The sequence below is a fragment of the Monodelphis domestica genome, chromosome 1 (genome assembly GCF_027887165.1).
Source record: "Monodelphis domestica isolate mMonDom1 chromosome 1, mMonDom1.pri, whole genome shotgun sequence".
Taxonomy (NCBI): domain Eukaryota; kingdom Metazoa; phylum Chordata; class Mammalia; order Didelphimorphia; family Didelphidae; genus Monodelphis; species Monodelphis domestica.
In genome coordinates this window covers 373,621,448-373,634,088 of record NC_077227.1, presented here as the reverse complement: position 1 = coordinate 373,634,088, position 12,641 = coordinate 373,621,448, and the positions used below count along the sequence as shown (strand labels likewise).

At 38.4% G+C, this 12,641-nt stretch overlaps 1 protein-coding gene across 1 annotated transcript in view; it reads right to left on the bottom strand.

Annotated features, from left to right (window-relative positions):
• The window catches only part of WWC1 (WW and C2 domain containing 1), a 153,545-nt gene that overhangs the window by 69,101 nt on the left and 71,803 nt on the right, over positions 1–12,641 (bottom strand). Inside the window, exon 2 of the mRNA XM_007473983.3 lies at positions 6,157–6,266. Coding sequence (XP_007474045.1) covers positions 6,157–6,266 — 110 coding nt within the window. The remainder of the gene's footprint in view (positions 1–6,156; positions 6,267–12,641) is intronic.

The following is a 12,641-nucleotide window of genomic DNA, read 5'->3' as shown; positions in this document are numbered from 1 at the left end:
AAAATGCATCTAATTCCCTTCTTTTCAGAGTTAGTGGAGGTATATATGGATTACTGCATACACTATGGGACTAAGTTGACATAGTGTGCCATTTTGTTCTCTTCTATTTTATTCTGTTACTAAGAATGACTCCCTACAAAATCCTAACTCATGGGGCCATGTTTTAGATTTCTTTGTGGCTCCTGTAGCATCTAGCCCACTCAATAAATATTTGTAGACTGATTGATGGATGGATCCTGGAGGGAAAATGCCATACAAGCTTCCCAACAAAGTCCCTGGGCAATGCTTCCTGAGCCATAGCCAAAGTTTGACTGAGGAAAGAATATCAAGGGAAAGCTCCAAGCCTGGGCTTGGAATCTGGGCATGGGCCCAAGGACATCCTGGATGCTGTGAGGGCCTAGGACAGTATGCAATTTATAAAGATAATGGCTCTAGCAGGCATGGCAAAGGGCAGTGCAAAGCAAAGAATGAGCTAGTCAAGAAGGTGCTCAAAAATGGAGAAAATTTCATTTCTACATTCTACTTGTAATTATTCAGGGATGGGAGGGTTATAAGCAAGTCTGTTTTTATCTAAGTTTTTTATTCCTTTCTTTCTACTACCCACATTTAGAAATAAATTTTTTTCTCTATGAGCTGATCTACCTAAAAGACTTGGTGGGGAAATTAAAAAAAAAATTGGTCATGGCTAAGTTTAAAAAATATTTTTGTGTCTTAATTATCACTGTGATTGTATCAATCATTGACAATGGTGTAGTCATGACTCATGATCAAAAAATGGCAAGAAATGAGCCATCCATAGGGTACCTAGATAACTCAGAGGATTGAGAGCAAACCTAGAGAAGTGAGGTTCTAGGTTCAAGTTTGACCTCAGACACTTCCTAGCTGTGTGGCCCTGGGCAAGTCATTTAACCCCCATTGCCTAGCCCTTAACACTCTTCTGTCTTAGAGCAGATGGTAAGGGTTTAAAAAAAAAAGAAATGAGTCATCCAGATTTCTTATGATTGGGAGAGGAGGTAGGTTGGTCATGCATGAGCAAGGGGAACTAGATGGCACATATTCCTGACTGCGAGAACTTATGGAAAGGCATGAAGAAGAATTGTTCAGGATGAATGTGCCAGGGGAAAAGTGCTGAACTTGGAATCATGGGACCCATGTTCAAATACTAGTTCTATCATTTATTACCTGTGATACCTTGGGCAATTACTTGATCTTTCTTAGCTTTGGTTCCCTTATGTAAAAAATAAGGGATGAAAGATGGACTAAATGGCTCTAAGGTCTTGTCCTGCTGTATGGATGGGTTACAACTTATATCTGGGGAGGGGTAGGTATATATTAATGAGATCCCAGGCAAACTGGAGTTATTTTAATTACTCAGATTCCTCTTTATCACTCTGAAGCCTGGGGAAATACAGAATCATATATTTAGAGCTAGAAGGGTCCAATATAGTCTAATTCTATTATTTTATATATTAAAACAAAACAAAAAGATAACCCGAGATTCAAATATTTTAAATGACTTTTTCAATGTTCCACACATATGTAAAAAGGGGCAGAACTAGGATTTTAATTTGGGTTCCCTAACTCCAAATTTCCATTGCATCATCCATCGTCATAGAGAAATTTGGGAAAGTAAAATAAGAAGAATGAAAGCTGCTAATAGGGTCCAAACAATTGCTTTCAGTTTGACAGATAAGTCTTCGATTTTCTCAAATACAGGGCCCTATTTGGAAATAGTTATAGGATTTATACATATAATCTATAGATTTAGTATTCTCAAATGATGATCCTGTTCAACAATTAAAAAACAAACACATAAAAAAGCAGTAATGTTGGATTTGGAAAAAAAGTAAAAAGGAGTTTATGTAATGACAAGGTTGAGAATTGAGTGTGTCTGGGAAAGTATATCATGGCCAAAAATTAATTTAGGCCTCACCTCTCAGAGTTTTATACAAAGTCAGGCATGTCCACTTCTGCCCTATTCTTAATTTTGCCAGCAAACATTTGACATCTAGTTCTCCATGCACCACAATTATTCTATAAGCCAAGAAGAAGTAAAGAATAAAGCCATCAGACCCATTAATTAGGGAATGGCTAAACAATTTGTGCACATCATTGTGAAGGAATATTGCGTTCTAAGAAATGACAAGTAAAATGTTTTCAGAAAAACCTAGGAAGGCTTATATGAACTGATGCAAAATAAGGTAAGTAGAACTAGGAGGACATTGTACATAGTAATAGGAATATTGTAATGATAATCAACTATGAAAGGTTTACTAACACTGGTCAAGACAATGATCCAAGACAATTCCAAAGGATCTATATTGAAAAATGCTATCCACCTCTGGAGAGAGGGCTAATGAATTCTAAATGTAGATTGGAGTATACTTTTTTACTTCCTTTATTTGTACATTTTCTTTTGCAACATGGCTAATGGGAAAAGATGTTTGCATAACTTGACATGTATGATTGATACCATATTGCCAAATAGAGGGAGAGAATTTGAAGCTTAAATTAAAAAAAAAATGAATGCTAAGAATTTTTAACATGTAATTGAAAAATATATAACAAAATAAATAAAATATATTTTAAAAAGAGTAAAGTAACCAGGGGATTTAAGACTCAGCGGCTGAGATTTTCCTTTGGTTGAAATTTGCTACCAATTTTAAAGATCCTGGTTTGGGTGTGAAAAATTATATTAAATCACAGCCCAGAGGTCAGTGAGCTCAATGGGCAAGTTAACATGTGTTTATTTGGTTTCAACTACAAATCACAATCCTGACCTCAAGGGAAAAGCTGGGCATTGCTCCACTCATCAGTAGGAGCTTAGCTTAGCTCATCCAAATATGCTTATCCACATGGTGGTTTTGGACTGGTTGGGGAGCTACACCTTTCATCTCTGTGAGAGGGTTCTCAGCTACCTTTGATAGGCCAAGTGTGGGTCCTTCAAACCCATTCATAGGCAGAATTAATGTATGGGGGGAGAAATTGGACCCTCACTTCAGGTAGAATTATTGGCCATGGTTTTCCATCAGTCCTATCACTGCTCCCTTGAGAGTGGTGCAGATCACCATGAATTAATCAGCTTTCATTTAAAAACTGAGTCTTTAAAAAAAAGCCCTCACATGTGTAGAACTAATTATATGTCCATAATCAAGAAATTCTAAAGCCAAGTGGCCTCATTCATGTCATGTAGGATGCTGCCACACAGCAAGCTCTGGACTATAATTTCTCTCATTTCATTATCACTTTCTGTAGGGTGGAGTCTTTTGAGGCAGTATGGAATAGCAGACAGGGCTCTGGACTTGGGGGAGTCAGGAAAACTTTGGTTCAAATCTTGGCTCACAAGGCAACACATTTCACTTCTCCTTGCCTCAGTTCCCCATCTGTAAAATAGGGAGAGGGGAGGACTGCTAAGGTTCCTTCTAGCTCTAAATCTATGATCCTATCAGCCAATAGTTCACTCCTGAGTAGAAGTGCCAGTTACTTTGGGGAATGGGATTGTCACATCATTATCTATGCTGACAGTTTGCAAATATTTTCTGTGTCACCCCACACCATCACTCATATAATACAACATTTCTGGGTCAACATTCTCCTCCACTTGGGACCTCCAGCAACAGCTTAGGCTACTTCTTGCTAAGCTTGTCACATCTTGATACTCCTTACTGCATCTCAGGATTCCCTTTTTGTGCTCTGATTTTAATAAGCGTGATATATTCTCAGCAATTAGAGACAGGAAAGGACTGATTAAAGTTTCTGAACATCCCTATTTAACTCAGGATCACATCTAGTCATCAAAGCATTAACCTCATTCCCCAAATACTCTCAATTAAGGGCATATTTATTTCTCATTATCCAAAAAGCAATCACAATCACTATTCAAATCTTTGCTATTATTCAACAATGCAATTAATATAATTTTTTTGTTGTCATTCAGTCATTTATTAATATCTGTCTGTGACCCTGTTTGGAGTTTTCTTGGTAAAGATACTAGAGTAGTTTGCCATTTCCTTGTCCAATGTACTTTACAGATGAGGAAATTGAGGCCAATATGGTTAAGTGACTTACCCAGGGTCACACAACTAAGAAGTAATTTTGGCTAGATTTGAACTTAGGAAGATGAGCCTTTCTGATTCCAGGCTTGATACCATATGCACTGTACCACTTAGTTGGATTGCCCTTTATAATACCATTAGCAGCCTCTAAGAAAATCTTCTAAAGTTTGAGGCTATCAATATTTCTGCTGCTAATCAAACTACCACTTAGCTCTAGGCTCCCAATCCCTAAGCTTTTAGCCTCTCCCTTCTTACCCTTCATTATAGGATCATAGATCTTAGATCTGAAAAGAACCTAGGGAGTCATTCAAACCTAATATTCTCATTTTACAGAAATCTGAGGCCCAGAGAGATCAAGTGATTTGCACAGGGTCACACACTTAGTTAATAAAAGTCTGAACTCAGGGACTCTAATTTGGGTACTTCATATACCAGACAAACCTGCTTCTTTCCTAGACAAGTAGAAATGAATGGAGAGAAACCTATAGAAAGAACAAGTAGTTGCATGGCAGAGAAATATATCTATCTAGTCCTGGAAGGATGGTCAAGTTCAGCCATTTTCAGATAGGAGGTCATAAGTCTGTCCTTGCTGAGTCCTGGGGAAACAGAAATCTCAGAAATCAGCATACAAGTTATTTCCTCCCATATACCAAACTGAGAGCCTGCCCTCAGTCTTTTGAATAGACAGAGCATAGCATTGAACCTAGATCTAGTTCCTTTAACTCACTTTAACCAGTTTTTTATTAAATATCTACTATGTTTAAGGCACAGGGGATACAAAGATAGAAAAAAATTAAATATCCCTGCCCTGAAGGAGCTGATGTTCTACTAGCGAAAACAGTGGGCATGCAGCTTAAATAGAAAATGCACATCAAAATAAATACAAAGAAATTTTTGTGGAAAAAAAAACAAGGAGCACTAAAATTGGGTGAACTGGAAAGGTTCTTGAAGGAGGTGACATTTAAACTGAGCCTTGAAGGGGATAGCAGATTATAAAGAGGCAGAAGAAGAAAGAGAAGATTATAGGTATGGATAGGCAGAGCCAAGTGATGAGATGTAATGTATGGCGTACAATGAGTAGGTTAGTTTGACTTTAAAGTGTGTGAAATGGAATAATGTGAAATCAGCCTGGATAAATTAATTAGAGCCAGATAGTAAAAGGCTTTAACTGCCAAATAAAGGAGTTTGTATTTTATTGTAGAGGAAATAGGGAGTCATTGAGGTTTTTTGCATGGGGTAATGATATGACCAAAAACATGCTTTAGGGATACTACCTTGTCAACAATGTAGCAATCCAAGACAATCCCAAAAACTCATATGAAAAATGCCCATCTGCCCTTCATGAAAGAACTGATGGAGTCTGAATGAAGACTGAAACATACTATGTTTCATTTTCTTTCTTCTTTTTTTTTATTTGAGCTCTCTTCTACAAAATGACTAAAATGGAAAAATATTTTACATGGTTACACATGTAAAATCTACTTAGAAAGTTTACTGTCTCAGGGAGGACAGAGGGCAGAGAGAAGAGAGTCAAGAGAAGGGAGAGAATTTGGGACTCAAACCTTTAAAATTTTTTTTAATTGTTTTTACATGTAATAGGGAAAATGTTATTTAAAAAATAAAAAAAAACTTGAAAATTAACACCAATTTGGCAGTTATGAAGAGAATGGATTTGAGAGGTTAGAAATTGGAGGTACCGACAGAGAGTCCAATTAGAAGACAATTGCAATAGTCCAGGCAAGAGCCAATGAGGACCTGAAATAGGCTCATGGCCATGTAAGTAGAAAGCACAGATAGGAGAGATGTTGAAGGAGGTAGAATCTGCAAGAATCATTGGTGTAGAAGTTCCTTTTGTCTTAACTGACTATTCATTTCAGTGAAGTGAATCCAATGATGGACAAAGACCCCAAAATTATTTGGTCCAAGTCTGGACGCTGCCTTTAGTGAATACCAACCAGCTGAATGGGAAAGATACACAATTAGAGATTCAGACGACTTTGTTGCTTAATGGATTAATACCAGAAATCTGAAATCAACCTTCTGGATGCTTTGCTCTGATTTCTCCTGAAGAACCAGTGATTCAAGGCTTGCAGGCACTTACTGGTGTTGTGATCTATGTAGTAGTCGCCAACCTGAGGGTCGTATGCCTCTTCCCAACCCAGTGGCAGCTCATCACTGATACAGTCGGCAAAGGTGAGGGGTTTTGTGTACCTGGGAGGGGAGAAGACAAAGAGATCCCATCAGCCCATGACCTTCTGGACCCATAACATTGCAATAGAAAGTTTTTTAGATCTGGAGTCAGAAAACCTGCATTCTCATTTTGCTTCTGCACAAAGTAGGTGTTTATGAATGATAAAATAAAGTCCTCATGATGAAAAGCTTTAGGAGATGAATTAGAGGCAGTAGAGCACAGATTAAACTTCATTGGCTCCAATTCCCAGTACCTGTTTACCTTTGATGCCTACTCCCATCTGAGTTTGGGCAAGTCATTTCTATTCTTGGGGCCTCAGTTTCCTCATCCATAAAATGAGAAGTCTGGACTAGATGATCTCTACATTCTTTTTAGCTCTCAGATTCTACAATCCTAATTTTTTTTTTGCCCTCTGAGGCTCTCATACCCAACACTATATGGCTATTTGTCTTCTAGTTAGAAAGGATGCCCAATGGACCAGAGGTACTATGCTCATCATTCAGAAGACAGAGCTGAGATTTTGGGGAGAATGAGTGTTTGTTCCATAGCATAAGTCACAGCCACAAGATTAATCTCCTAGAGCGGCAGGCTGTGGAAAAGAGTAGAGATGTGGAAATTAAGGGATATGCCTTTGCAGAGTCTGGTCCCTTGCCCAGAATATATTCCCTCCTTATCTCTGCCCTTAGAGAGTTCTGTGGGTCAACTCAGGTGCTGCTTCCTACAGGAAGCTTTCCTCATCCCTCTAGTCATTGATCTAATGATCTAGAAATGAATTTCTTACTTCCATTTACAGATTGCATCCCCCAGTTAAATGGAAACTCCTTGATTGCAGTGAATGTTTTTCATTTTTGTCTGTGTCACACTAGCACATAACATCATGTACAATTTATAGAGGCAACTGGATAAAAGTGTTGGGTTTTGAGTTAAGAAGACCTGGATTCAGATCTGAGCTAGTAAGGCTCATATACTTGCTAGCTGTGTGACTTTAAACAAGCTATTTAAGAACTGTTTGCCTAGGAGGCAGCTAGGTGGTTCAGTGGATAGAGAATAGGGTGTGGAGTCAGGAAGATCTTAATTCAGATCTGGCTTCAGACATCTCTTATTTCTGGGACTCTGGACAAATCATGAATCTCTGTCTGTTTCAGTTTCCTCAAATGGAGAAATAACTATAAAATGGAGAGAATGATAGCACGTACTTTCCAAGGTTGATTCTTGTAAAGTGCTTACCACAGGACCTGGAACATAGAGGGTACTTAATAAATATAAGCCAAACTCTTGATCCCTTTTCTTTAATGTCTTGAGTCAATAGTTACTCTTTAACCCTCATAGAAGGATTTAACAGAAATTTAATAAGCACAGAAGGGAAGGAAAACACTTAAGGCACAGGGAATAATAGTGTGTGAAAAACACAGAGACAAGAGAGAAGATGTCATGTTTAGGAGACAGAGAACAGATTAGTGTGTCAGGGAACAGCATGGAGGGGAAGCAATATGAGATCACGGAGGGCCTCAAATGTCAGACAAAGAAGTTCTCAGGAGGTAATATAGAGCCAATTAAGAATTTCAAATAAAGGAATGATAATATCAGAAATATGATATTAATTGAGATCTGAATGATGGACTGGAAAAGGGAGAGAGTAAGGAAGAAAATTAGACTAGTGTAGCAATACCCATGGACAGCTAGGTGGTGCAGAGGATAGACCTCTGGATCTGTATTCAGGAAGACTTATTTTCCAGAGTTTAAATCTGACCTCAGACATTTATTGATCGTGTGTCTGTGGGCAGTGAAGCCTGCAGAGAGAAGGCAAGAGGACAAGTATATGAGGTATTTCTGAAATTCTCAGTGAGGAAGCACATTGAGCCTCTGAGTGGCTTCCATCACTCAACACTATTTTGTCATTCTTCTCTAGGACACTGAAGGGGATTTATTACCCTCTTTTGTAGAGGGATACACTGAGACACAAAGAATTGCAAGGAGGAAAAGAAAAAACCTGAAATAGGACCCAGATTTCCTACTCCCAGTCTTAAGAGCTTCTCTCTAAAACAGGGGAATCTTAACATAGGGTCTGTGAACTTTTTTAAAAAATATTTTTCTAATAGTAACTCAATAATTAGTTCCCTTCATAATTTTATGTATTTAAAAACATTATTCTCAGAAGAGGTCTAGAGGCTTCACTAGGCTCAGAGATCTTTTGGTTGGTCTGTTAACTGTGAACCATATATATTCCCCTGCCACAACTTTCTGAGAATGATATTTTAAAATAAAGAAAGAGGTAGCTAGGTGGCTCAATGGATTGAAAGGCAGGCCCAGATATGGGAGGTCCTGAGTTCAAATCTAACTTCAGATACTTCCTAGCTGTGTGACACTTAACTCCCATTGCCTAGCCCTTACTACTTTTCTGCTTTGGAACCAATAAACAATATTGATTCTAAGGCACAGGGAATAATAGTGTGTGAAAAACACAGAGACAAGAGAGAAGATCGCATGCTTAGGAGACAGAGAAGGTAACAGTTTAAAAAGAAATAAAATAATTGAAAGAAATGCTAAACTTTAGTCAGATGTTAATGAAAATTAATATGTAATGTTTTATTCCCAAGTTCACATACCCCCTGAAATTTATTTTGAGATCTCTTGAGGGTCCATGGACCCTAGATTAAAACTCCTTCCCATCATGGGAAATAGAAATAATAACAGATATTTATGTATCACTTCAATGTTTTTGAGGCACTTTACATATATTATTTCAATTGTTCTTCACTACCTACCACCTCATTTGATAAAGTCTACTGTTATTACTATCCTATCTTGCAGAAGTGGCAACTGAAAAAAAAGAAAAGTTAGATGAACTTCCTGAGGTCACATGGGTACTAAGTGACTGATGGGGATTCAAACCCAGTTTTTCCTGATATTAAATCTAGCCACTACATCAGAGATATCAAATGCATGACCCAGAAACCAACTGATACCACTGCCCTATGTCATGTTGCATTTTTATCACGTTTCTTACAAATTTTCTCCGAACACCAAAAAATTTTCCTTTCTTTTTTTTCTTACTAGATTACATTCAAACCGCCTTACTAAAAAGGGGGGAAAAATATAAAAATCTAGTCTGCAAAATCAGCCTGTGTGACAGCACATCTGAGTGCTGTGTAGTACTGTGAGAACTTAGGTATTCCTTAAAGAAGGAGACCAATGGATAGGTGTATTAAGAGTATAGCACCTAGTACACTCATTATTGAGGATGTCCTCAATAATCAAAACATAATGCATTCCAAATTTTCTGGCATCCTCTCCGAAGAAGTGTTGCCTTGAGGGAGAAGCTCAAGATATCTGGACTGGTTTAACACAGTATTTTATCTGACCACCTTTGTGGAATTAAGTATCACTCCGGAGAAAAGGAAGAAAAAGATTGGGAAATTCTTGCAAAGCAGACTCAAACAGTAGTAACCAAGGGGCTGTTATGCAGGATGGGCAAGATTCCAGGGTAGCTCCTCTAAGAAGTTTTCAGAGCTTCTCTGATGGCTTGCCTTCCCTGCCCGACCCCCCACCCTCCAAAAACAAATGGCTACTTTACATCAATTCCTTCCCTTCCTGAGACTTGTCTAAGTGTGTCTCTCCCTCTCTCTCTCCCACTGCAGGGAGTGAGGACCAGGATTCCAAGCCAAGACTATGGCTCCACCTTTTTGTTCAATGATCCTGCAAAATGGCTTTTAAAGAAAAAAACCACACATACCACACTGGGTTACTGTATCTACTGACAATTCATAATGCCGTGTGGGAAAGTAAAAGCCCTGGCCACCAGACTGAGGCTTTCTCTCTCTCTCTATCCCGCTTTCATTACACTGTGCTCTCAAAAGCTGGGTCTTTCAGCCTGGCAGCTAGACTATGAATCTTATTATACACAGTTTGCAACACAGAAAACCAAGATGAGATTGCAATTCCTACAGTCTTGACTGCATTTACATATAATCATGCAAAATCATTCAATGAGTTCCTGCTAGGTGTGTGGCACTGATGCTCCAAGAAATGAATGTTTCACAAACAGTTTCCACCTGCAAAAATCACTCATCAATGGATGTTCAAGTTCTAAAAAAGATTGGGCAAAGGAAGGAAGGGAAAAAACAAATAAGAAAATAGGTAGCAATGAGACAATCTCGAAGCGGGAGTGGGACTGTCCCGGAAGGTACAGGGCATGTGACCAGGAATTGAGGTATGGAGGATGGAGAGAATATGAAGTTCACTCTTTTCCACAGGGAGATAATGGCTCAAGTTCTCAACATTTACTGTAAAGATCTGGCTTATTTGGGGACTAACCCAGTAGGCTTTGGGGTAGTAGTGGATGAGGAGACTTGTTCTCCCCTGCCTGGTGCCTATAAAAGTGATATCAATCAAGCAATGCCAATGGTAAGAACAAAGATTTTCCAAGGTGACTCTGCCAAGGATAACCAAAAGAAGAATAATTTAATAATAAACAAGGAGAGGAAAAACTTGCTGCCCCATAGGGAAATTTAGGAGAAAAGCTAGGCCAGAAAAACCATGCTAGTCTGTTGCTTCGAACATATCCCCAAAACCAGATAGATTTTTTATCATTTTCTTTTCAGGAATTATCCTCTTGGTACAGTACATTACTAAAAGCACTAACTTCAATCCCTTATAATTCAGAGATTTACAAGGCCCAATGAATTTGACCCGTGTTTATGCTGGGTTTTTTTTTTTCCAGCTTCTTCTGGAATGAAGGAAAGGGAAGAAATGACCGTGTGTTAATTGCCTACTATGTGCCAAACCATGCTAAGCACTTTACAAATATTATCTCATTTGAGGGGGAAACTGGGTAGCTTAGTGGATTGAGAACCAGGCCTAGAGATGGGAGGTCCTAGGTTCAAATCTGGCCTCAGCCACTTCCTAGCTGTGTGATCCTGGGCAAGTCACTTGACTCCCATTTGCCTAGCCCTTACCACTCTTCTGCCTTGGAACCAATATGCAGTATTGACTCCAAGATGGAAGGTAAGGGTTTAAAAAAAATATTATCTCATTTGATCCTCACAACATTTCTGGGAGCTAAATGTTATTATGAACCCTATTTTATAGTAAAGGAAATTGAGGCAAACAGAGGTTAAGTGACCTCTGCAGGGTCACATAACCAGTAAGTGGTTGAGACTGAATTTGAACTCAGGTCTTCCTGGCTCCAGGCTCAGTGCTTCTATTCACTGGGCTACTACCTAGCAGCCAAGGAAGCACCCTATGAACCCAATTCTCTCAGGACATGAATGTTTAGTCCCTGAGTTATAAAATTCCTCACTTTCATCTCCTTTCTAATTTGAAGGATGGAATTTATTTTCATATACATTTGATATTTGTTATGAACTTAATAGATAGAGCACTGGGCCTCAAGTCAGAACGACTCATCTTCCTGAGTTTAGATCCGGTTTCAGACACTTATTATCTGTGTCCCTGGACAAATCGCTTAACCCTGTTTGCCTCAGTTTCCTCATCTGTAAAAAGAGCTAGAGAAGGCAATGGCAAACCACTTCAATATCTGCCAAGCAAACCTCAAGAGAGGTCATAAAGAGTTGGACATGATTGAAACAACTGAACAACAGCAAAAACAGTTCTAAGCACTGGGGGGAAAAAGGAAGGTAAAAACACTCCTTGCTTTCAGGGAGTTCATATTATAGTGAGTAACACACAACATATATACAGAGTACATGGAAGATAATCTTGGAAGTTGGGGGGAGGGAGAGACCATGAAAGGCTTTCTGCAGAGTGGAACTGGAATTTATTCTTAAAGAATATTGGGACCCTAAGAGGCAGAGTGGGAGAGACTTCATTCCAGGCATGGGGGGGATAGCAAGTGCAAAGGAAAGGAGATAAAAGATGGAGTGTTGTGTGCAAGACATAGCAAACAGGCCAATGAGTTGGACTGTAGAGGACATGGAGGGGATAAAAGTGTGAGAAGACTGAAAGGTAGAAAAGGATCAGATTGTTGGGGACTTTAAATGTCAGATATATAAGCTACAGATGAACCCATACACACAAATGTGTATATGTATCTACATATATATACACATACATTTATTTATATATTTGATATATATTTGTGTTTATATAAAAGTCATATATTGATTTTTATATAAAATATATAAATAGAAAAAATCAAGAAACACAAAAATTACAATGTACAAAGAACAGAAAAGAGGATTGTATGTGAAACTCTGAAAAGGCAGTTTGTTTTTTTAAAAATGCATATTAAAGTTAATTGAGTAGTAGCAAAACTGCTGGCGTGTATCCTGTCCAAAACCCCCCTATTCTCTTTTCTGTAAACTTAAATTTTTAAAATTAATATTCTTTATTTCTGCATAACCTGTATCTCTTAAGTTATCTTTCCTCCCTAGAAA